This window comes from Zonotrichia leucophrys, chromosome 4 (genome assembly GCF_028769735.1).
Source record: "Zonotrichia leucophrys gambelii isolate GWCS_2022_RI chromosome 4, RI_Zleu_2.0, whole genome shotgun sequence".
Lineage (NCBI taxonomy): Eukaryota > Metazoa > Chordata > Aves > Passeriformes > Passerellidae > Zonotrichia > Zonotrichia leucophrys.
Genome location: NC_088173.1, coordinates 55,063,592 through 55,089,325, shown reverse-complemented (window position 1 = coordinate 55,089,325; position 25,734 = coordinate 55,063,592). Strand labels below are relative to the sequence as shown.

The 25,734-nt window shown below is 38.0% G+C and overlaps 1 protein-coding gene across 1 annotated transcript in view; it reads right to left on the bottom strand.

Moving 5' to 3' along the window:
• The window catches only part of STX18 (syntaxin 18), a 59,285-nt gene extending 37,276 nt beyond the window's left edge, over window positions 1-22,009 (bottom strand). Inside the window, exon 1 of the mRNA XM_064711782.1 lies at window positions 21,753-22,009. Within this exon, the coding sequence (XP_064567852.1) occupies window positions 21,753-21,917 (165 nt within the window). The 5' untranslated portion in view covers window positions 21,918-22,009. The remainder of the gene's footprint in view (window positions 1-21,752) is intronic.
• Between the last annotated feature and the right edge of the window lie 3,725 nt (window positions 22,010-25,734).

Genomic DNA, 25,734 nt, shown 5'->3' with positions numbered 1-25,734 from the left:
ATAGCTTCTCTTGAGGAGAGACTGTCAGTCCTGTTTTGAATAAACAATCCCTTTTAAAGGCAATCTAAGAGATTTATATCCGCTGTAACCATAGAAATTAATCTAGAGTTTAAACAAAATAGAGTAAAACATAATTTATTTAATGAAAATCAGAACAGTGCTATTGCAAATGAAAGTTGGGTTTCTGTTTTTTTAATTCAACAGACAGCTTTGTATGCAATTGTAAGATTTTACTTGATGGGCTACTTCTTACAACTTAATCATACTCATTTAACCAATTTGAACAAAGCATTCAGATATCTGAGTTTTAATTTCACTTGATATAAATGCCAATCACAAAAAAAAAAAAAAGCTAAGGATTTTCAGATTTAAAAAGCTAAAATAAATCTATTAAACATCTTCAATGATGAAAGCAATCATGAGAAACTGCTTTGACATTGCAAGGCCAACAGGAACACAGCACAAAAATTTTTATGAGTTTCTCATATAAAAAGTTTGGGAGTAGCAGAGAAGAATAAAAATGCATAAATGGAAAGCTTTTCATATATCAGCATAGCTAAAAAAAAGGTTCAGAAATAGTGGTTCCTATAGACTAGGTATTTACAAGTTTGCCTGAAACATTCTAGCATGCTGACCCTCAACAACAATTGTGCTACATAAAGAAATTCAAGGTTAAACTAATTCAGGATTTATAGGTCAGTTAAGTAAGAGTTAAAAGAGCAACAGCATGTTTTGTATTTTCAAAAAGCAAGGAAAAGAACTTGAAGCTCACATGAGGAAACACTGATGTACTTTACAATGTAAAATCAAAACAAAAAACATAGCCCAAAATCTAGAAAAAAATTCACATCACAATAGACTGAAACAGTTTCCTGTGGGAACACCTGTCATAGCCATGTAAAGTTGTGAAAAATACTGAAGTAAAAGTGGAAGGAAACTTTATCAAAAAAAATACAGTTTAACAAGTAATTTCTCTAATTCCTTTATGTTTTACAGTATACTATTCTATGGCACTTGTGGTGGTTATATAACCTGTATGAAAGTCACCACGTAAGCCTTTCTTGACTATATCATTAGGAAATAATCAAATCATATCAGGAAAGTAACGAAAAAACGAATAAAGTTCAGCCTTATTTACAACTAAACTGTGAACTCAATTATTCCATCTATTATACAATGACAAACACTTTACCAAAGCAAGAGAAAGAAAATTAAGCTGCTTAAAAGTTTCTAGTAACTGTTCATAAGCCAGAGTACAAACTCTGAAAACCTCAAGAGATATGAGCTTCTGGTCTCCTTCTCTTAACTCAGTCTGTAGGAGAGACTGATTTAGGAGACTCAGCCAAACCAAGGCTCATGTGGCCATAAAAAAGCCTGGCTTGGAATACAAGTGCCAAAAGAGACTCACTGAAGTGAAGTTTGCAAGATCACGCAAGACACCTCAAAATACAACAATCTGTTCCTGTCTCTGAGTTAACTGACCTGTGTCCTGTAACTGGCTACCACTCCCTGCAACATCTTACTAATTTCTGAAAGTGTTTTATCTATCTCTAGACAGTCTCAAATCCATAGGAACCCATAACTTCACATAATAGGTGGTTTTTTGATAGTACACATCCACAGAAAAGAAAACACACAGAGCATAAATAGGGAAAGAAACAGAAACAACCAAAGAAAAGGAAACAAAAGGGCTGGCTGAAATAAAGTGAAATAGGCTCTGTACTGACATACCACCACTGTATACTGCTGCATTAAGTCTGAGGCTCCAACCAGAAGTCAACTCCAAAGGGTCTCCAAGAAGAGAGGGCTGTAAACTACAGCATTATCCCCATGGCTGCTCAGGAAAGGAACACGGTCTCCATTCTGAAATTCCTAAGTGCCCAGCCAGCTGTGAGACAATCTCAGGAAACAAGATGGTGGCAGAGACACTGACATGTATTTATTGACAGATTCCTGTTCACAAGGACTTTGCAGCGAGAGCTGCATTGGCTCTGAAGTACATGGAGATAAGATCACAGAAAACACCAGCGCAATGAAAAAGATTGTGCTTACTCTGTAAACTCTGATGAATCAGAAGAGCTTCAGAAGACAAAAATCTATTAAAATACTTACTCTGAAAAATGAATTTCAGTTCTTATTTTACTTGAAACTCTCCATTAGAGAGACTAAAACAGGGACTACTTTCCCAGGTTGGGTTGCAGTAGCTGAATGCTACAACATTGTGTGGACAAATAACAGAACAACTGGATAAAAAATACTTGTATTTCAGCAGACAAGCATAGGGAGAAACTGAAGTATCTCTTGTAAGATGGATATAGGTTTGTGTACAGTTTTCACTCAAGGTTAGGCTAAAATACTACTGCAATTTGCCACAATGTTCCACAGCTCTTACATGAATTAGTGAATGGTCTCTCATGTCAAGGACAGAAATTATACTACATTTTCATTTCTATTTGGGTTATGAGCAGCTGATTTAACAAATGTCATGCCACTGCTCCACAGCTCTGCTCTGCATTACAGATGAGTCAGTATTACTGAAATACATTTCATCAGTATTTCAGTAGTCTGCTCATGCACTGGCGTGACCTTAGGAAGAGAGAAAGGTAAACATGAAGTACCACCCTGATGAGACCCACCTCACTAGCAACTTTAAGATGAAAATGTTACAGCTATAAATCACAATTAGAACATGAAAACTTCATACTAGAAAGAGAATTTATCATACAGAGATTGGTCAAGATTAAGTGGTAAATGTCAAGCAGATATCTGACTGTATGAATAAATGCAACAGGAGCTGGTAAAGCTCATTGCGGCACAAGTGTGGAAAAACAAGAGAAACACTGAGAAGTGAAGGAAGGAAAGAATTGCAGATGGAAGGGGGAATAGAAACAAAAGCAGAAGGGTATGGTTTGAAGTAACAAGTGAAAAAACATGAGAAGTAAGGTACACCCAAGCTAAAGCAGAAAATATAATTACAGTGCAAATGAAAGACGGATATCAGAGACACGAGAGCCTAGCATGTATTAGAAGATCAAGATCTTTATTTATGATAATAAACCAAAACAAAAGCAAAAAAACCCAAACTCCACACTTAAAGGAGAAAGAAACAAACTCCCAAAGCAAATCTCCTAGGATGTAAAATATTGTTCTTGAAAGTGTTCAAAATAGCCTAAACAAAACACTTTATGCTACATATGTGCTGGCAAGGAGAGGGTTAACCTGACCTCATGTTTTAATAACACGTTCCACTCCTTGGCACATCAGCATTAGAACCAGAGCATTCCAAAACTACAATTTTCCCCACAGAAACACAAAACAATTTCAAATGCCTGTAGCTCTAATGTCATACCAATGGAAAAGCATATTGTTGATTGGAGTGTATAGCAGCAGTGTACACTTAAAGTCAGGATATCTAAACTAGTTTGAAGATATTTCTTCTTTTTTGTCCTGAATGTTCTTCAGTCCCCTACAGAGCAATTCAAATGTGGTTCCTGCATAAGCAACTCAAGTGTCTGTCTGACTACAGCATCAATAAGCATGGAAGAGACAAAAATGAGTACGGATAGAAAAATAAAGTGAAGGAAAATAAACCCACGACAAAGTAGAAAGTTTTACTCACACAACTTTGTTTAGTTCTATCTCATTGCACTGTATCAAATTAGATGTACTGTGACTTATGTAGCTTAATTAACACAACATACTTTTTCTTTTATTTAAAATAATTTGAGGACTTTCTACTTTCAAAAGTTTTTTAAAAGCATAACTTTAATGACTACAAGCATCTTTTTACTGCTTCATTAGTAGCCATTATTAATACTAATTAACATCACAAATGGAGTCAAGAAAAGGAAAAAGTCCAAAAAACAATTGCTGGACAATGCAGGAAAAAAATTACTGAATTCTTTTCAGTAAGAAAAAAAAAGAAAAATTACTTATAAAGATCAAGTTTCACATGGAAGGCACTCTGAATTCCTTCATCTTACACAACAAATCAGACAGCAACAAGAGGAAAAAGCCTCCCTTCTACTGCAGAAAGTGAAACAACTGACTAGGTATTCAGGGGCAACCAAATTATCCTTTTTGTAGTTAACAGGTTCTTAGCACTTACATAAACAAGCGCCAACTAATTCTGTAATGTACAGAAAATCAGCCAAGAAAATAAAAAAATAAATATAACAAAGGAATCAAATGGAGTGCAAATTAAGAATACCAACAATAAGAAATCAATGACACTAAAACTGTGAGAGATTTCAACAGAAACCAAACAAAATAAAATACACAGAACCAGAAAGAAAAGCACACATCAAAAAACGTGAGAGTTGGAAGGAACAAATGAAGGCAAAAGAAAGTTACTTCTTTTAAATAAGTGAAACAGGAGAAAATAGGGTGACTCCTGAAGAACCTCATTTTTTTCCCAGGGATTACTATAAAGTTAATATTCCCTTTAGATTTAAAAATGATCTCACAAGGCAAATTCAATGCATTTCCTTGAACAGAGGCAGCTAAGAGATGTGTGCTCTCTGCAGGCATGGGGCGCCTGCTCCAAGGCTCCTGTACAATTACAGGAGCTGACTCCGGCAATCCAGTTTGAAACCAGCCAACACACAAATAGCCACAAAGCACAAAGGACAAATGCTTTCACTTTTTTCTTTCCATTAAACTAAAAACACAATTTTTTTTTAATACTGTTTTTAATCTTACACTACAAGTATAATGTATGCAATGCATACAGCACAAAATCTATCAGGCACTCTTCAGAACGCAACTGAAAATCAACAGCAGTCTCTTGCAACAGTCACAAAACAAAGTCCTTTTTCTAATGAGAAAAGAGATGCAACTGAACCAACCAACCATTACTTGGGAAAAACACTTGATGTGATCATGAAATATCTTGAGACTACGAAATAGTCTTTTTTCCTGTAACACACAATCTGTCTATTACAGCCAGCATGATTCTTAAGCTACTGTTAGTAGCCCTAGAATTTGGGGTCAGTAGTGTCACTACCCCTTAGAATTAAAATTATCCAGGTCCGAATAAACACAGTGCTAAATCTAGACTTCTCATTTCAGGTAACCTGCAGGCTACAGGCTATAGCGTCCTGGTCATAGCAGATTTTTCCTATGAAGCTGTAACATGGAATTATTAAAAATTCAGAAACTTACATCAACTATCCCTACTTTGCATTGCAGGCTGGTGGTACATTCTGTGGCAGCATAAACTTAAATAGAATTTCTAGGTGAATTTTATTTCTTATGGTCATAACAGTAAAGAGGAAGAAAAGAGAGTGCTAGGGGACTTAGTGGAAGCAGTTTATGGTCATATCTTCTATGATAAATCTACTAATACAAATATGATTGTGAAGCAGATGATGACATTTGCTATTAGCAACAGCTGAAAGGTCTTCTTGGCTCCTGATGTGGAGTTAAAGCAGAGAGAAATAAAGGACTTCCCATGCTTTTGTAAATCTGATTTTGATGAAGGACTGAAATTTTAAATTGGATTTCCTGACTTCTAAGTGCATGACAGTCCTTCCTTTTTGAGAGGGGAAAAAAACCAAAACAACAAACCAGACTAATGTTATATACTACTACACTTCCTGATAATACACTACTACAAATTTTGCTTTAAGATTATGATTATTATTATAATTTTATACATTTCCATATTACCTCTTCATAACAGTATCATTCATCCAGAAAACTACTATACACTAAAAAACCAAACCAACCAAACACCTCCCACCCAAAAAAGCATGCCAAAACAGATATATTAGAAAGCTTTTCCCATGCTTACAAAATATGGAGACAAAATACATTACATGCAATCTCTTGGGCTTCAGCTTTATGGTCAATGCAACAATCATTAGATCATTTTTTTCCTCAAGTGTTACAAGGAAAGCCAATTAAACATCAAAAGACTCCAGCTTGTCATGTCAAATTTACTACTTACTGGAACAGTGTGCCTTATTCATCAAATACGTGTTGACTTGGAAGTCACCATGAGGCACATTCTTAACTAATTACAGCAACTGCTACAAATACTGATTATTATTAAGAATAAGCAAGTTAAACTAAACGCACTAATTATCATAGGCTTCACTTGCCAAGAAACGCCATTCTGTCAAACGCATACTGCACAATTAAAAGTTAAAAATAAAGCATTTATTCTGTCCTTAATCATTGCTCCTCCACTGCTACCCCAGAGATAGGAAACGTTCTCCTGTAACAACCCCAGTGCACTGCACTAGGTTCTGTGAACTACACAGCTTTGGTGTGAACAATGGCTGCTCAGAGCTGCCCTGTGTGGAGTAACAGCACCACGTTGGAAATATGGTCAGACAGTGAATGCAGCACGAGACTCCCCTCATGAAGATTTATATTATATTATATTATATTATATTATATTATATTATATTATATTATATTATATTATATTATATTATATTATATTATATTATATTATATTATATTATATTATATTATATTATATTATATTATATTATATATTATGTGGCTTGTTCTGCTTGTGGGATAATATTAAAAGTTGCCTAGGCTTCACCTTGGTGGTCAAATTGATAACTTACATGAACTGCTACAACTTGTAGCTGTGTATGTATTCTCTAACACTGCCTGCGGCTGAACAGATAGTATACCTTCTGTAACTGAAATAAATTTTTAAAAATAGTTAAAAATTTAGTTTCAGCACAGTTTCTAATCTGTGTCAACTACTGGTAATATCATAGTTGGCGTCCATATTTCTAAAAGAGCCAAAACTATCAAAGGCGGGTGTTTCAATCTGAATATTAAATATACGGATATGAGTACAGACATTAAATTACATAATTTTGTTCAGATTCTTTCATAATTTGATTGTGGCAATATTAAAGACTCATAAGAGCTGTTAAATCCACTTTTTAAAAATTTAAAATTATTTATACAGTAAACATTTGGGACTTGGTGCCATTTCATTAACTTCACTGGAACACAAAATGTCACCATAAACACTAAGTCAACAATAAAAACTTTCATGATCTAGCAACTAGGTAGCAAAATAAATCCTTTAAAAACTATCAAGCTACACTAAAAATAAAATTAGATATAAATTCAAGTTTTAGACTGTGGTCAATTGAGGTCTAGACAAAACCCTATGTTTGTTCACTGCCTAGTCTCCAGTCTGCTCCAAGTTTGAAAAGGTAATTGAACTCAGTCTATAATTACTGGATTAGATACAGATGGGCTCTGTACATTTCAGGGGAGGAAAGAACTGTTTTGATTCATTTTATGATTGCCTGTAAGGTCAGACTTTTCAAAATGTACTTTCATCTGTTAAATAGTTTCTCAAAGTCCCAGGGGGACATCTTCAATAACTGATGTTTTAAGCAATTTGAGTCTATCAGATCCAGTCTTTGAATGTAATATGCTGTCCATTTTCTAGAATTATAAATGTGCATGTAGGTTAATTGCTACAACTTAGAGAGAGTTTCAAAACTACATTTTTTCAGAAAATTGCTAGTTTTACCCAACAACTGTTATGAATAAATATTTTCAGAATTATTTTGATTTAGGATACAGCATATCTTTGGAAATACAAATAATGACACAAATTAGAAATGTCCTTACTCATAATGCCTCCCCACTCGGGGAATGCTCTCTTAGGACCAAAGTGAACAATATTTGAATAGTCTCAACTAAATAAGTGCATTTATTGCAAAAAAAAAAAAAAAAAAAAACCAAGAGAAATATGTCTTGATAAAAAATACTTAAAAACACTTGAGAAGACTTCTTTTTCCACAATCTCTTATTTGAGCCTTCATCCTCATTCTTAGTCAAGATAAAATGTGGAACAAACAACATGTAAGCATTGAAATTTCACTCAGCTAAGAATTTTTTGCAGTATTTTCTTCAATTAAATCAACCATAACTCTGCAGCCTGTTCCAGTACAACCAGGATTTCATCTTGCATCATTCAATGCTCAGTTAACAGTTCAAATGCTCTGCAAAGAGAATCTAGCTCTGCTCTCAGTTAGGGACTCTCAGAGCTACTGTAATAGCAATTTAAAGCAGAAAACACACCATGCAATCAGAAGGCAACATAATAGTTCAGTTCATAGTCTTAAAAGAGCTAGGAAACTTAATTCCAAACTTATTATTCAAGAGTTTCAGTTTCTTTGTATTACAACAATCTTCTTCCTTATAAAATTCCAACAAGAAAATATTTTTTGTTAAAACATACATGTGTGTTTAAAATAACAATATCTCACTGACAACAGCCTCAGTCAAACAAGTTATCTTTGTAGGATCTATATCCAGGCATACATCTACAGAGCTGTTCTGCCAGAGCCTTGGTATTCAAGCACTGGCAATAAGGATAATTGGAGCTATGTTAACATAATATCCTTTGTCTCTCAGTGGGCTAATGAACAAACATGTTATCTCATGTAATTTCCATGATTAATGTTTTATTCATATGATTTCAAAGTCGTCCACAAGAGGGACAAAACCTGAAGGCAGACCCAACCACCACAAAGCCCCAGCAGAAAGACACATTCTAATAACTGAATTATCTGTGTGCCTGCTCGGACAGAAGATCCTGTCCATCATCATCAGGCTGCACAGAATTCCCACCACAACTTACAAGTCTCACCGAAAAAAGAAACTTGTTCTGCTGCATTTTAAGAACTGATTGATACAAATCAGTTTGTTCAAAACATTTCAATCTATAAAATGCCTGCAAATAGACTATGAGTTTCTGCAGTAGTAGCTCTTTTTTTAATTGTAAGAGCATCAGTAGCAACCACGTCATAAGCAAATAAAAGTAGTCCTTCAAATGAGCATGCAATTTCACTCAAAAGGCAAAATCCATTAATATTTGTATTAACTTCTTCCATCTAATGGATGTTTTGAATGTATTTCTTTAAAATTGAAATAATACTCATATACAGAATTTGCATGAGGTACATAATACAGTTAAGTCTCAATCTTAAGAGCAATATAGAAAAGCCTTCTTCTCCTTCCTTGTAAGCAACAATATTTCCTTCAAAAAATACACGTGCCTTATTTCCCTAAAAAATAAAACTGTACATATTTCAAGTGTATTGTGGAAATCCACATACTATTTCTGAAACTACTGTAATTTTTTAGACAATAAATTGTGAAGAAATGGTCAAGTAAGTGAAATAGCCAGGCCATAGCACCACATGTTCTGTATGCTGCAACACATCAGAAATGAATAGAATATAAGAAGTTACACCAGGTCACATTTTAGACCAACTAATAAGCTCTTTGATATTCTTCCTTTTTCTTCTCCTTCACATTTTCACTATCTGTAATAAGTATTTGCTGTACAGTCTCTTACATCATGTTAAAACCCGTAAGAAACTGTATCTGAGCTCTCATAAGTATTTCCCATTTATACTTTAACAGATTCCACAATGAGCTAAAAATTTTGGGAACTGAAAGCAACATCATCAAGAAAAATAAAGTGTATTCTTACAAGCTAGTCTCAACTCACATTATGTTGTATAATTGTGTCTTTATACAATCATTAAAAAAAAAAGATATCCTATTCACATATACTAAATGGAGTCAGTATGCAGACTACAGCGATGTGGCACTATTTAATCAATAATCACTTCATACTGATTCCTTCAGTTCTAAAAATAAATAAATAAATAACCATATTTGTACATTACTCATCCCCTGAAATCTGTGGAAAAGAAACCTGACAATTAAAAAAAAAAAAAACCCAACATTAAAATGTGGTTGCTTACTTCACAGTAAACTTGTGTGGTAGATTCAGCATCCTGTGAAGTCAAATATAGCTATCTTACTTTAGAAATACTCTAGCATGATTTGTTTCTCCTAAGTTCATTTATTATTAAAAATGAAGAGAGAACATTCATACATTTGCACAGCCCAAGGTTAGACTGATCAGAGTCACAGGTCACTGGAGCAGCAGTCTGGGATCTGGAAAAGCAGTATCCAATTGCTTGCTTTGGTATGAAGCAATAAGGATCTGCACATCCCATGTGTAAAAAGGAATTCCAGAGCCATCTCTGTGCATTAACTGCTGCATCACTTGTAGAGTACCATGTGTATTTTGAAATACATGCACTTGACTCAAGAGATTTCAAGTGATGCAGAATTTACCAAATCAAGGATCAGCTGAATCACACCTCAAATAATGCATCCTACTTGCAGCACTTTACCTTATTTTGCTGTTTAAAGGATTCATGAAGAAATAAGTCTTTTTTTTTGACTTGTGATCGTGCATCGTAACAAAATAAGGTTAAAGGATTTCTCACCGGAAGGTAATTTTTCAGACTTTAAATCATTCTTGTGGCTCTTTCTGTCAATAGAAAACCCCAAAACCCAACAAAGCAACATCCCACCACTACCACACTTCTGAAAAAGGTTGACATCAGAACTGGACACAACATTTTGCCATTTTAATAGCGCTATACGCTTTCCCTTTAAGTGACCATCCCCCCTATGTTTCATTAAACTTACATCTTATAAAAACTTAAGTTCCATTATTTTGGTATTGGCTTCTATGTGCAATATTTACTAGAGCCAAAACCACCAAATTATGCCCTACCACAGCCCCAACCAGAACCAATAAATGCCACCCTTACACATGCAAAGGTAATATCATGCCCAAGAAATACACAGATGTATTTCATACATGCACATTTGCATATATGTAATAATTTTTCTATACAGTTGAATGAGGAATGCCTCAATTTAAGTCTACACTAAGGAACACTTTCCCTTCAATATCACAGCAGAAACTGCAGCTTGCACCACACTGTCTAGCTGAATAGACCCAAAGAAAATAACGCATAACAAAGATAACTGAAGAAAGAAGAATTCTGAATTAATCAAAAATTTGTAGCTGTCACTTGAAAACTAGCATGCAACAAGGTTCTGAAAGAAGAATATCCCAAGAACACACACATCTGTTTAATATTACAAGCCAACTGTCAACATCCTAAGTGAAGTTTTAATTTAATATTTTTTCTTTCTTGATGTTTTACCTTTAGTCAATGCCTTGTGAGAGTATCAGCTTTCTATAAGAAACTGTTAAATATAAAGAAATGTTATTGTAGCATGTTTATAAAATCATAGTTCGAGAACTTTTTATTTTTGTAAGGCCTGACCACAACTTAATTATCTGCAGGACATTCCAAGCTCACTATTGCAAGCTCCAGTTCCCAAGCAATTTTAAATAATATCTACTGTACAGGACATACAGCAAAGAAAATACCACAACATGGTAGTGTTTCAAGAAGTCACCATTAGACATGGTTTTTATTTTCAATAAATAAGTTTCTCTACTAATCATTAAATGGTTTTCACCACCATTACATGTTTGCCTTTCACGCCTGCTTGCTATCAGTGTTTATTTTAATATAGGAGAACAAGTCATAAAAAAAGGCAGATACCATGTATAACATGCTGTATGTTACACACAAAGTGTCCTAAGGGCAGAACGTTCTTCTACAGCTCACACAATGTTTTCCTTCTTTTCCAGGAAAGAACCAGAGTAAAAGCAGGAAACAAAACTTGTTAAATTGGAGATGGGGGAAAAGTGAGCTCACACAAAAAGACTCGCAGGAAGGTTAGAAATGTTTAAGGGAGAGAAATCTCAGGAGTCCTGGGAATTCAGATTTGTTTTTTAAAACATCCAAATAATCTGAAAATAGTCAAGAAAAAAAATTCCATCATGCAATTATGTCCAGATTTTACCCATCAGTCTGAAAACCAGCAGATGAGACAAGACTTTTATAACTCAGAACTCCAAGAGTCTGTTTTCCTCCCCAAAACACCAAACACCTTGGTTTCAACCCATAACTGACAAACTCCTGTTTTCCTACCCTTTAATCAACTCTCCCCTTCTCTGGAGGCTGCTGCCACAGAGCCAGGGAGGAGCCCCCAGGGCACTCATGGGGGGCTCCCTTCACACCTCCTCTTCTATCTGACATGCCTCAGGTGTGTATTTTATTCTAGAAATCCCCACAAGTCCTGCAGCAAAATTATTTCTGGTCTTCTAAATAAAGTGATATTTTATTTTCACCTTGACTAAACAGTGGAGGCCTTAGGGTTTTTTTCCATAAGAAAAATTTAAAAATGTACAGAATGACCTTATTAAAATTATAGTTATTCTAGTTAGAATATTAGAATAATACTTCATATTAGAGGTCAAATAAATTTAGGAGTAAAACCAAGACCCCTTCTCTTATTTTCCATCATTAATCAACATAACATTTGAGAGCTTATGGATATCCCCACAGAAACTCCACCAACATTCAGCTGAAACCCACTTCATTCTTCCTACACAGATGAAAACTTGGAGAGGTGGGAAACAGCAGTCAGTTGCATCTACAGAAATTTCTATACAGAATGAAATATTCAATTTAGAACTCGTGAGATTACTTCCATATTCAAAACCGTTTGAAAATCCATTAAAAAAAAAATCCGGTGTGAAATAACAAGCAATCCATTAATAGTGGAAAATCAAAGAGGAAAGAAAGTTGGATTACATTTAATTGTACCTGTTTTTTATTTTGTTTGCTTTTCAAATGCTGGACAATACCTGCAGAAATGGAATAGATGCAAATTTGAGTCGATGCAGCACATGCACTTTTCTACAGGTCTCACCAGCCTCCATTGAAAGAGAAGGCAGAGTCAGAATGAAAGGGTTAAAAGGGACAACAAACATCTGATCACTATAAATGTAATTTTTTGCCAAAAGTTTTGACAAACCACCCTGAAGCCAGGAAACTTGCCTTTTCAAAAAAGTATGCATCATTTAACATTCTATGCAATTATACCACAGTGTAATATTTTAACACTAAAGAACATTTTCCTCGAATTACTGGAAATTATTCATACCTCCAATTTTCACCCCTTAATTGCTCTCACTGCTGAAGCTATCATGGCAGGTTTTAATATTTGCCAGTCTGAAAAATATTTTCAAGTACAATGGACTGAAGTTTCAAAGACAGAGCATATAATTACATAACCTTTCACTGAAAAATTGTATCCTTTTATCTGTGGTGAAACACACAAAAACTTAATCAACTCATTACCAAAAAATCACAAGCTATCAGCTCAGCATTACAGCAATAGCTAAACCTGATGACCAAAATGAGTCTCAATTAGCAAACACACAAGTGTGAGTACTACTCATTGAAAGCAATGATATGCAACCAATTTTTGTGAGAAGTTCAAACACCTTTATGTTTTGAAATAGCTGTTCTCCGAGATTAAACTTTTTTTGTGAAGCATAATTTGCATCCTAAATAAAAATATCTCCTCATTTTATTAATATTTCAATATGCTTCAGAGTTTAAACCAATTAACATATGTGATGATTCAGAAATTCTGTTTGATAATTGTCACAGAGGAGAAAACTCCTGAGCCCAGACTCGATTTAGCAGAAAATAACAAAAGAAGTTACTTTTCCAGTGTCCAGGAACATCATCTCTACCTAAGTGAAGAAGCAGGATGCAGCATGCACAGAAAGAACTGCAGGATGCTGGAAGTGTCACAGCCAAGACCTTCTCTGGGTTGCTATCCACCAAAATTGTTCTATTTTCAAAAAAGAAGAGGAGGAGAATAATCAGACACCTTAAGGTTACCAACTTCCAGGGAAATTAGCTTTATTTTGGCCTCAGTATTAATAGCTGGAAAAATAAACCTCACAGTGGCATCACTTAACAAATCACAGCAATATTCGTGTTTGCTTATTTTTATGTTCATTTCTGTCCCAAACAAGAGGCTATATTTCAACATAAATAAATATAGACCCCAAGGCTTGTAGCAATGGCAGTGCATCAAGGTACTCAAAATAATGAGCTGCTCTTGCTCCAAAGTCTTTGATAAAGAACTCAGTAAAACAGCAAAATGTATAAATGTATCGGGTAAATTCAGTAACCTGAAAACATTAAGTTCCAGCTTTTTTCTCCCTTCTTCCCTTCCTCTCTTCCCCACTTACATTCCCTTAGATGAACTATATCACAACCTCATAATTTCCTGATATTCCTTCTTCTCTCATATTTCTACCTCTAGTATTAGACCGTACCTTTTACAACCTCGATCATTCCATTTTCTTCCAGCTATGCCTGCACACTTTCTGTTGTCTCTCTTTTCCACTGTATCTCTCCAGCTTTTCAGACACCTCAAGGCCCACCACCCTTCCCCTAGCCCATCTTTCTCCTGCAGAGGTTATGCTAATGTAAATTATGTTTAAGAAAAGAAGGAGGCTACCCATGATAAACCTCAGCTTTCTTCCACTTCCACAAATGTTATCCTTATTTGTGGGAGGATGAAAAAGCAAGAGCTTGGAAAAGGTGTCAGCTTCAGAGAACACCACAATCAGGAAAGAGTTCATAGTTACCAGCTGCAGGATACAACAATTCCTCCAACTCCAAGCCAGGAAAGAGCCTCCCACAAGCAGCCTGGAAGGAGGAGAGGTGAGGTGAGGACAAAGGCAACATCCTCAAAATGGGAACTGCAGTGTTAGATACTTTTGGACTCCTCAGCACCACATGAGGTCCAGTTAGTCAAAACAAAATTGACAGGCAACTAAGGAAAGTTGTTTCCCGAGCCAACTTTCAATCCTGCTGTTCTGTTAAATTCAAAAAATAATTCCCATGGAGTTGAGAATGTAGTTTAAAACAAACAAACAAAGCAGGGGGAAACAATGAGAGACATTTGCACAGACATTTCCCAAAATGCAGGAGTTCAGAACTTTTCCCCAAGGCCAGCCAATACCCTCCTCACTGTTTTTGAAGTGACTTTTGCTACAACCAGAAGCATCACATGGGGAACATTAGTGATTTGGCATTTAGTCCTAATGTACTGAACAAGGTCAGCATTTAGTTCTTCTCCCAGTTTGTTGGTTTTTTTTCCCAATCTTTATTTTGCTATTTCCTTTACCAGCTTTTTATATGTTTCTCATCTACTAATTAAAATTATCGTCTTTCCCTTCCGTCTCTCAGACTAAATTTCTCTAACAAGGATGAAGGAAATGAGAAGTAAAACCAATAAATGCTCATAATAAAAGACTAACATTAACTGTAATTTGCACAGGGGAAGAGATAAATCTGAGATATTAGGCAGCAGTATGCTGTAACTCCCTATTTGAAAAAGTACAATTTCAAATTATACTTTCTGCCTACAACATGGGGGAGGGAAACCCATGTGCATGTAAATAAGTACAAAATGCAACATCATCGGTGAACTTTGGGGGAAAGAGCAACTGTTCATTAACTGTTCATGAGAAAAGAAGGAATTAATCCTAACGACCTCAGCAATGGGCCCAATTTAATAGAACTTAACTCTCATTAAAAGTCAAGTGAACTGAAATCACTCACTGTCCAAAATTTGGCACAGTCATTCATTTCTAATAAAGACTCTAATTTGGCTACACCACAAACAGTATATATTTCCCCTGCATTCAAATATTCTCTCATGGGAGTTATTCTTATGCAATCAGCAGAGTTTAAAAAAATCTTATTAAACAGCCTTATTAAATCAGGTTATAATTTTTTAGTTGGAGTATAAAACCAAAGCCATTAAAGCACACAACTTCAGCCATTTTTGGCCATTTCCTTCAGAGCACTGGTAAGTATCAGCTATCCAATTACAACAGAAGCAGATCACTACATGACCATGCAGTCTCTGGTGTTCTGCCTGTGTTAGCCCACAATGCTAAATTTACTCTTGGATATGGAAGTTTTAAGGATTAAGTCCCTTTCAGTTCTGATTCAGACCTGGAGAATACATGTCCCATCTCATAAAGGTTAATACAGCAAACTGACTATTTCATTACTTTGGATATTCCCCAGTTTTTTTAAAAGCTCATATATAACCTGACTTGTTCTGGAGTCACCAACCTGAACTTGACTCAGAACCAGCATCATAATAATTACAGTATATGCCAATAAAACATTTAATATTTGGCTTTTTTATTTTTCTATACCTTTCATTTTTAGAACAGGGATGGTGATACTCCCAGGATCAGTACATTGGTACCTGCCACTCACTGAAGTTATGATCTATCTGAAACCAGTAGGCAGTGGAAAAGCCTGTGGACCTCCCAGTCTGCAAGTCAACTTTTTCCTTATCATATTAGAATTGTATTAAGCACAAGGAATCTTCTGAAATCTAGATCTCTAGACTTGATCTACTAATATTTTTCAAACTTTCTATTTGTAAACACCTAGATATTTTCCAGCGAGTGTCTTGTCTTTCCTTACTAGCACTGAGTACATTACACCATTTCAGTGGCTCAGTTTTATTCTTGGTGCCTCTTCCAAAAATCCTGACCACTCTGAAAGGGATCAGAAAGTACATATGTTTAAAAACACTCCCTTTTATTTGTCCTATGTCAGCAATGACATCATGCTATTCAAGGTGGTCTCTATAGTCAGTTTGGGGGACCAGCTCCTGGTTTGGGCATTCCCCACGCCTTTTTTAGGCTTTATTTAATGCAGTAACAGTGGCAATGAATAAACTGTAACTTCATACACAAACACTCCTACCTTCTTCTGTCCTAGGAGAATGCTCTAAATACCACTCTGTACAAAAATGTACAGAAGTATCTCAAATCTGGCACCAAGGACAAAAAACCAGCACTCTATTTCTTCTAATAGCACTGCTATTGTAAGCTATCCCATAGGCTGCACTCCAAACAATGAAATAAGTTGGACTTTCACAGGTACACATGAGTAGCTGTTTTACATATAAAAATAAAAAATAAAATAAAATAAAATTATAAAGTCACCACTGCCCTATGTGTAGCCAAAGCAATGTACTACAGAAGTCAAGGCCTTGAAATTAAAAGGTTTGCTTAAAATTTATATTCAATGTCATTTGTTCTGGCTTTCACAAGAACTAGTTTTGGAGACAAGTTTTATGTGGGGATTTTTCCTCCTCATTACACATTTATACAGAGCAGCTGAACATAATTTTTGTGTGAGTATTGGCCTATTGTACCATGCTTTTTTTGAAGAATCAGTTAATCATCCTACAGAATCCATACACAGAACTTATACAAATAACAGATGTTGAAGCCTCATGAATCTGGCATCCTTATGTGTTCAACAGCTTCAAACATGGATATTTGATCATTTTGAAATTTTGCACTTAAAGATTTAGAAGCATTTAACCTTTAAAATTTTCCATTCTCAAGGATATTTATTCACATATGCCTGATATTGTTTTTGAATAATTTGTGTTCCAACTCTTCAGTTTTTAGCTTTTCACAAAACCTGAAATAAGATGATTTCCCAAAGTAAAACAGATTTTATTCAAGACTGCAATTAAATCCACCATGAAATCCAGCTTGATCGTTCATTTATATTTATTTCTGTTTATTGGCTGTATCAGCCTTGATTCCATTTCTCCAACACAAATTGAACAGTCAGCAATCATAAAAAGTTCTTGTTCCTTCTATATTTTCAAACATCTAAGAAGTATATTTGACAGAGGATATTCCTAATTGCTCTCATGTGCCATAAAAAAGTAAAAGGGCAGGCCTTTAGGAGTCACATTTCCTAATACTGTCCTAAAACAGCAGCTCAAATGCCAAAGACTTTGCAAAACTGACAATCTTTTAAAACATCCAAAACAACAGACTGAAGGCATTGTAAAGCTGTGAACCAGTGTCACATAAACTGGGGCTCTGAACTGCTTATGTTTGTCACTGAGCACTTACTGTGAGCCCATTTTTTTACTTAAATATTTCTGCTCAAATCTTTAAAATTCTTCAATCACTTAGCTTAATCCCAAACCTGACACCATACCAAGAAACAAATGTATGGGATTTGTGTGGCAAGGTTTTGGTATTAAGATTTTGGTTTGTTTCTTATTATCCTCCTCTGATTTGACTGGTAATAAATTAAACTCATTTTCCCCAACTCAAGTTGGTCTTGCCCATGACCCAGTTGCTGAGAGATCACTCCCTGTCCTTACCTCGACCCATGAACCTTTCATTCTATTTCCTCTCTCCTGCCCAGATGAGGAGGGCAGTGACAGAGCAGTTCTGGTGGGTACCTGGCATCCAGGCAGGATCAAACAACTACATAAGCCTATGAAGAAATGCAAACTTTAGTAACCCTGGATACTGCATTTCAAATGTCACCATAAAGTCTAAGAGAAAGAAAATGTTTTGCTTTCATTCACTCAAAAGCACTAGCATACACATAATGAATTCTAAGCCTTCTATACATTGCAAGTAATGGAAAGCCTGTCACTGGAACTGTAGCTTTCCTGTAGCTACAGGATCCTGATGATCCTTAACAGTAATTTCTTACGTGGTCCTAGACATTATACAGATGGTGAAGAGACTGAGAGGTGTCAAAAATTTTCACCATAAAAAAACATAAGTCACATTACATATCAGACAGCCCAATGGTTGTACAATGGCAGCTGACAGACCAAAAAAAACCCAAACCAAATAAACAGTGATGGGTCAATGCCAGGGCAAAGTAAATCCTTTCAACAGCTCAGAGCCATAACAGCCATCTTTGATTTATATGAATTGAACAATTTTATCACAGTTTAATAACATCACCAACAACACCAGTCTCTGCAACTAACTTTACCATGGTTATAGATGAACTCCTAACATCATTGTGTTAAGAACTTAGTCTCAAATACAAAAACCTTCATCAGCTCTCCAGAGACTGCAGCAACACAGTATACCTGAGCATAAAATAGCCAGCTTCAAAAAAATATAAACTAATACAGAATACTGAAATATTTACTTGTGAGTTACATAAAACACCAAGAGCACACATCTCTAAACCAGCTTCCCTACACAATATTGATTCAAGTCAAAACTCTTATATTCTACATTCTCTGTGCCTCCCTCAATCCACCTAAAAAAATCATCTTAAGTTTCAGAATGTAAAATAGGAATTTATAACTTTATCTCCCAGGCACAATGAACCTCTACATAAATACAGAAGCTGTGTAGGATTCTGGTTACAATATTGTAGGATTATTGGTTACAATTACTGGTTATAATTTGTTACAGCTTCTCCTCCAAACACTAAGCACCTTCAATCTTCCCTCCCAAACATCACTTAGAGACTGTATACAAAGAAGTCAAAACCCAAAGAAGTTTCCACAGTCCTTGGATGCTACAGCAAAAGTCACAGTCCTTCAGGGGCAGAAAGGAGAACGAGAACATTCAATGTATGATAGTTATATCACTCAATACAGTTCAGCAAAGTGCTCAAACACCTAAATTATGTAATACAAAATCTCTGTGGGATGGGCTAGAGAGATCTCTGATCCTACAGCTGAGTGCCTGCCCAGTGCCACATTCCAGCTGTGTTGCAGCTGTGAGCAACTGGCTGCTCCTCCTGGAGCTTGGAGCACAAGCAGCATCAGCACAGCTCCACCTGCAAGATGCTGGGCAAGCCCACACAGAATAGAATGTTGAAAGGAGTCTTTATGAAAGACTCCTTTATGAGTCTTTAGAAGACTTTGTGAAAGGAGTTCTTCATGCAGACTCTATTATTTCACTACTTCCACATTTGCATGTCAGGTGGAGAACTTGCACTAAGCACTTTGGGCTTCTCTAGTTTGGAGAAAAGAAGGCTGAGTGGCAACCTCATTGCTCTACATTTGCCTGAGGAGAGGACATGAAGAAGGAAGTACCAATCTCTTCCCTCTGGTATCCAGGGTCAGGATGACTGGGAATGGTTCAAAGCTGTGCCAGGGGAAGCTTAGACTGGACATTAGGAAGCATTTTATAATGAGCAGGTGGTTAAATATCAGAAGAGGCTTCCCAGGGAGGTGGCTGGTGCCCCAAGCCTGTCAGTGTTCAAGGAGCATTCGGACAATTCCCTTAATTACTTGCTTTAACTTTTGCTCAGCCCTGAAGGGGTCAGGCAGTTGGAGCAGATGATGGTTGTAGGTCCTTTCCAACTGAAATATTCTATTCTGCAACCAAGTAAGGCATAAAGAAAGTGGTGACTAAGTGTAGCTTATTCAGGGTGTTTACTATTAGAGAGTAATCACCTACATGATTAAACTGAACTGTATTTGGCTGAAACAAACACATAAAATCATCATTTATTTTACTATAAATCTTAATAATTCTAGCTGCAGTTTCAATGTTTTATTCACACATTAAAATGATGTTCTGTGGTATGGTGGGCTGTTGGCTCACTATCACAAAGGTACAGGACTTAGAGAGCAAGTCCACCTTACTCCTTCTCACTGACCAGCTGTCAACAGGCACCTCGTGTTCACACAGCAACTTTTGCTTCTTCTCCAAAGTCACGTTTATATAAGCACCATTAATTAAATCATTGTCCCACTCAGACAGTTCAGCTCACCCCCCTTGGCACTAGCTGTTTACTTCACCTGATGCTCTTACAAATTAAACAAGACATTCTTCTCCATGCCTTTGTCCTTCTTTCTGTTGTCTGGACAGTGCACTGAGGAAACTCAGAAAGGGTGAGGAGTTCAGAGAAAAAACTGGGATCATCAGGAAACAGCAGCTGTGAACAGGGGTGAGCCAAAGAACCAGGGCAGAAAAAAAAAATGCCATGGCTACAGCATGCTATCACTGCACAGGACCACAGCAGGGCAAGGAGAAGATGGAGGTCAAGGTAGGCTTGAGTATGAACAGAACTTTAAAAAACAAAACCAAACTTGGGAATAGGCAAAAGCAAAGAAGCCCTGGTAGCAGGAAGGTAAGGGGGAGCAAAGACTAGAAGGGAAGAGGAGGTTGGCATGAACCTAGTCTGAGACTGTAAATACTTTGAAATACAGACACGGAAACTGAGCAGGAGGAATCAAAATGAAGACAGAGAAAATAGTGGCAATAGTGGCAATGGGACAAAAGGCTTGTTCAGAGGGAACAAACAAATCTGTGGCTATAAGAGTGTCTAGAATGGAACCTAAAAACCTCATATTTCCTTGTGCTTCCTCTGCTACTATAAACCACTTGCGTATTTCTCATTTAGCCCCAAACTTACAAACCCATTCTGTAAGTCTGTCTCCTCACAGTTCCTTAGTTTTTCAACATGCAGTCCAGTGCTTTGTCAAAGACATGTTATTCAAACCCTGCCTTTGACTCAGAATGGAGGAAAAGAATATGCAGCAAAATTGTCTTTACAGAACGACTATGGACTGAGGACTGCTGTTAATGCCGATCACTTTCACCTCTTTTACTCCTTAACTTTTCAGTGTTTGTCTTTGCAAGTCTTAAAACTTTCCGACGACCTTTGTACATGTAATCTCCTAGGGCTGGCACTTAGGTGCCACCCCGCGTGAGAGCGGAAGCCAGCACGCCAAAGGCAGTAAAGGGAGCGGCGCTGCAAACGCAGACGAACGCGTGTGCCATGGCAGCTGTGTTACGTGGCAGCCGGCAGCAGGAATCAGCCGTGCTGAGCCCGCAGGCACGGCCGCAGGGGCGGCGGATCCGCACGGACACAGCCGCAGCCCCAGCAGGAGGGGCCGCGCCGTGGGGAACGCGGGCGACAGGCGGGCTCGGAGCCGCCCCGGCCGCGCCGGGCCCCGGCTCTCACGGCGCGCTCCCAGCCCACAGCCGTGTGGGAAAGTGCCGCCCCGCCGCTCTTTGCGGGCGACTCCGGGGCCCGCTCGCTCTCCCCCGGGAGCGCCGGACGCTCCGAGGCGGCGGAGAGGGCCGGGCTGCCCGCCCGGGAGGAGCCGCTGCCGGCGGCCCCGGCCGCCCCTCGCCCTCCCCCCGGGGCCGCACTCACCACCTCCCGCGCCCTGCTGGTGAAGTCGCTTTTGGAGCGGGCGGTGCCCCGCTTGAGCAGCTCGTCCCTGGCGCTGTCCCCCGCCACCGCCACCCCCAGCGCCTTGTTGCGGGTCTTCACGGTCTTCACGCTGGCCTTGAAGAGCAGGGTGATGTCCACCGCCATGGCGGCCGCCGGTGCCGCCGCGCGCCCTTCCCCGCGCAACGCGGCCCCGCGCGGCGCGTTCCGGCTGAGGGGCGGGGAGGCCGCGGCGGCGCGGGAGCGGCTCCGGCCGCGCCAGGCCCGGGACAGCAGGGCCCTGGGAGGGACGGGAGGGACCGGAGCCGTGTCCCGGCACAGCCTGCCGTGTAACCAGCACTGTACAGAAAATAGAACGTGTACGGTGTAACGATCCCCCTCCAGGGCGTCCTGCCAGGTGTAGCCGAGCAGTGCTGGTGCAAGGCGGGTTAATTAGAGCTGATTAATACATATTAACGCGATCTGCACTGCGATCTGGGGTAGGCGCTGCTATGAGACTCCCCTAGGCAATGCCATCGGTGTGATCAGACACTGATCTCCCTGGTGACAGGGACAGGACCCGAGGCAATGGCCTGAGGTTGTGTCGGGAGGTTTAGGTGGGGTGTTAGAAAATGTTCTTCTCCCAGAGATGGATACTGGCACAGGCTCCCCAAGGAAACAGCCACAGCCTGACAGAGATCAGGAAGAGTTTGGGCACACGCTGTGACTCTTGGGGCACCCTGTGCAGGACCAGGAGTTGGACTCGATGATCCTTCTGGGTCCCTTCCAACGCAGAATATTCTGTGTTTCTGTGATTTTGTGTATGTCCCATGACCACCTATCCCTGTGTAGGCAGAGCAGCCTTGTTACACCTGGGGTGTGCAGTGATGGTTTCCTCTGCAGAAGAGAAAGCTGAATTCCCAGTACTCCCAGGCTGCTGCCATCCTGCACTGGGACAGTGTCACATCAGTACCTGCAAGGTGTAGCACAATGTTTGTAATCTGATTCCAGAATAAACTTTGTGAAATGACCTTTGTTATAGATGCTATAACTTCATTATAATGTTCTGTACAGTGGCCTAGCTACATGAGATTACGTGGCACCGTGGGGAAAGCTTTTGACCAAATAACTAGTGGTGGTGTTTATATAAATATTCTTATGCATACATATGTGCCACCCAATGCTCCAGGATCCAGCAGACACCATGTAGTTTTTAACTGTCCTTTCACTGACCAGAAGCACATTTATTCCCCGACACAGTCTCCAAAGAACACAATTTCAAAATCCTACCTCACCCCAGCAGACTGAAACTTAATCAACCAGAACTATTTTTCCCATCTACTCCAGGGTATCAGGCTTTCTTCTCATGTTGATTACTGCTCTGCTTTCAGTTCAGTTCCCATCAATTCAGCCTTAGCTGCATATTAGTGGTTCCCTCACAGTCATATTGTAATTAGCATTCATTCATACTTTGTTATTATTGTTCTATTTTAAATTGTGTTTTTATTGTGGTATGGATACATATTTCTAATTAAAGGAATAAACTGGTTTAAGTCTCTGTCCTCGGTGCTGGATTTACCACGAGAATATATTTAAGGCATTAAATAAGTGGACAATGAAGGAGATTAAAGTTGTCATTCCAGGAATGCCAGCAGCACTTGATTGAACCCTGAGCCAAATGCTTTCTCTTTCAAGATTAAGAAATTCAGTATAATGATACTTCAGCAAAGGATGTGTTTAATAAAGCTATGTGAAACACACACGTAGTAAATCAGATCCTTTCAGGTATGTTCCCAATATTGATGGATTTTCTTTTCCTTGCATTACCAAAACCTGAGCAGTCACATTTAATAAACTTTCAGGAATTACTTGATCATGCTGACATCCTCAGTCTTAAACTTCTTGAAGACACTTCTGACATGTTCATCAATGCTACCTGTTAAGGTAATTTTCATGTGCTGTGATTCTGCCATCCTTATCATAATTATTAACTCATTCCATGTGCACATTCTTTCACAGGCACTTGCACAGGTCAGGTTTTTTCAGTAGGAATAAGAAGGGCACATCTTGGCCCATGGTAGTATGCTGCTGAAAGTGTAGGTGATAACATTAACCTGTGGTTTTTTGCACATTCAACTATATGGTTTGTTCCAATATTTAATGAAGCGAAGATTTATACTCCCTTAAGGTATTCTCATTGAAGTGGCCATTGGAGAAGAATCTGCAGAGTTTTTCTATTAGAGTGCTGTTTTTATTACATTTAAACTGTAGAAATATGAAAGCTATTTTGAAATTTTGAACTTTATTTCATTTATTTTGAACTTTTCATTATTTTCTAATGAGATTTAGATTCTTTAAAATAACTGGAATGCTCTGTAGATGTTTTGACAAAAAAAGGAATCTACAGTTCATTAAAGCCGGGTAAATTTTAACAGACATACTATATTTTACCTCCCAATTTTGCAAAGGTTTATACACATATTAAACTACTTTGAATACTTCCACTGAGGTCAGTGGAACCTCACAAGGCACACACATAACTCTTTTACTAGATCAGGACCTTAGCTGGAAATTCTTTGGGAACAAGATCATGTCTTTATTTCTACTTTTACTTATTTATTTGTGCTTTATGCATGTGACCAATAGTTACTGAAAAACACCCTGAAACAGTAATAGTAATATTACACAACCAATTTTGAACCTCAACAGTCTTAAAACTTCCATTCCAGCCCAAGGAAATAAACAGAGACACATTTTAGGAGAAACAGAGTATTAAAATTCCATAAAGCTGATCTCATGTGTCAGAAATAGACTGAACAGTTAATCTGGCAAAAGAAAAACTTAAAGTGCCTTTTTAATGTGAAAGAAGGTTGCTCAAATGGACTGACTCATTAGGTATATAATACCCAGGGCCTCTGCTGTAGAGATAGATAGCTTTGGAGATTACAACTGCTTTAAAATCAGCTGCTAGGAACTGGTGCCCAGTGCTTTCATGTGAACTTGATCCGAGCTTCCTGTATACAGTAACTGCATCTCCTCACTAGGCATTTGCACTTCCACAGCCACCTTCTTTTAAAAGCTTAGAGCTTACTTTGGAGCAGATATGTTTCAATAGTACATGCGGGAGCTTCCTGTAATTGCTAAAAACACTCACCTTGAAATTTAAGATTTTAAGGTTGGAGTAAAATTCCAAAATCACTCACAAAGCACTACAGACCCACCTGGAGCAATGCAGGTAAATTGGTGAGACCACATGCACTGTGCACTGTGTTGTGCCCCAGCAGGAGCATGTCTGGAAGAGAAGAAATTAGGACATTGCAAACTACAACAGTTTTGTGTTCAGTGTGAGGACAGCAAACTGATTATCAGGTCTTGGTATACCTGCCTGCTTAATAGGCAGTCTTAGGAAAATCTGCCAATGAAAAGGAGTACATGTTTCCCTGTGATAATCAATCAATGTGCCTGTTAAAGAGGGGCTGGTGGGGTTGTCTCAGAGACAGGTAACTCCTCAAATTGTAATTTCCTTTGGTGTGAAAGACAGACAAAAGGGGAAAAGCTCCTGAACTTCCTCCCAATGTTACAAAGGTTCTAATTTGGTCCAGGCAATAGAAAACTACATGTGGTCCATTTTTTTTTTTCTGGCATAAACCCAGTAACTTTCTTTATTAGATGGCAGTGTTGCAAACTGAAGAGAATATCAAGAGGAAGGCAATTTGTTCGCAGTGCACATTTGTAACCAAGACAAATCAGAAAGGGAGAAACTCCATTTGATGTCAGCTTGAACTTTTAAGCCAGTAGTGTGCATACTTACTGGCTTACACTCAAAGTAAATACAACTTTGTTGATGTGCAGAGAAATTTTCTTCAGTGTTTAAAAGTGGGGCTGGAAGACAGTACAACCTGTACAAGGGAAGTATGATCACTTAATTGAAACAGAGTTTTGTGGAAAGAATGGATGTTAACTGCAATTTGTGTGGTCTGTGGCC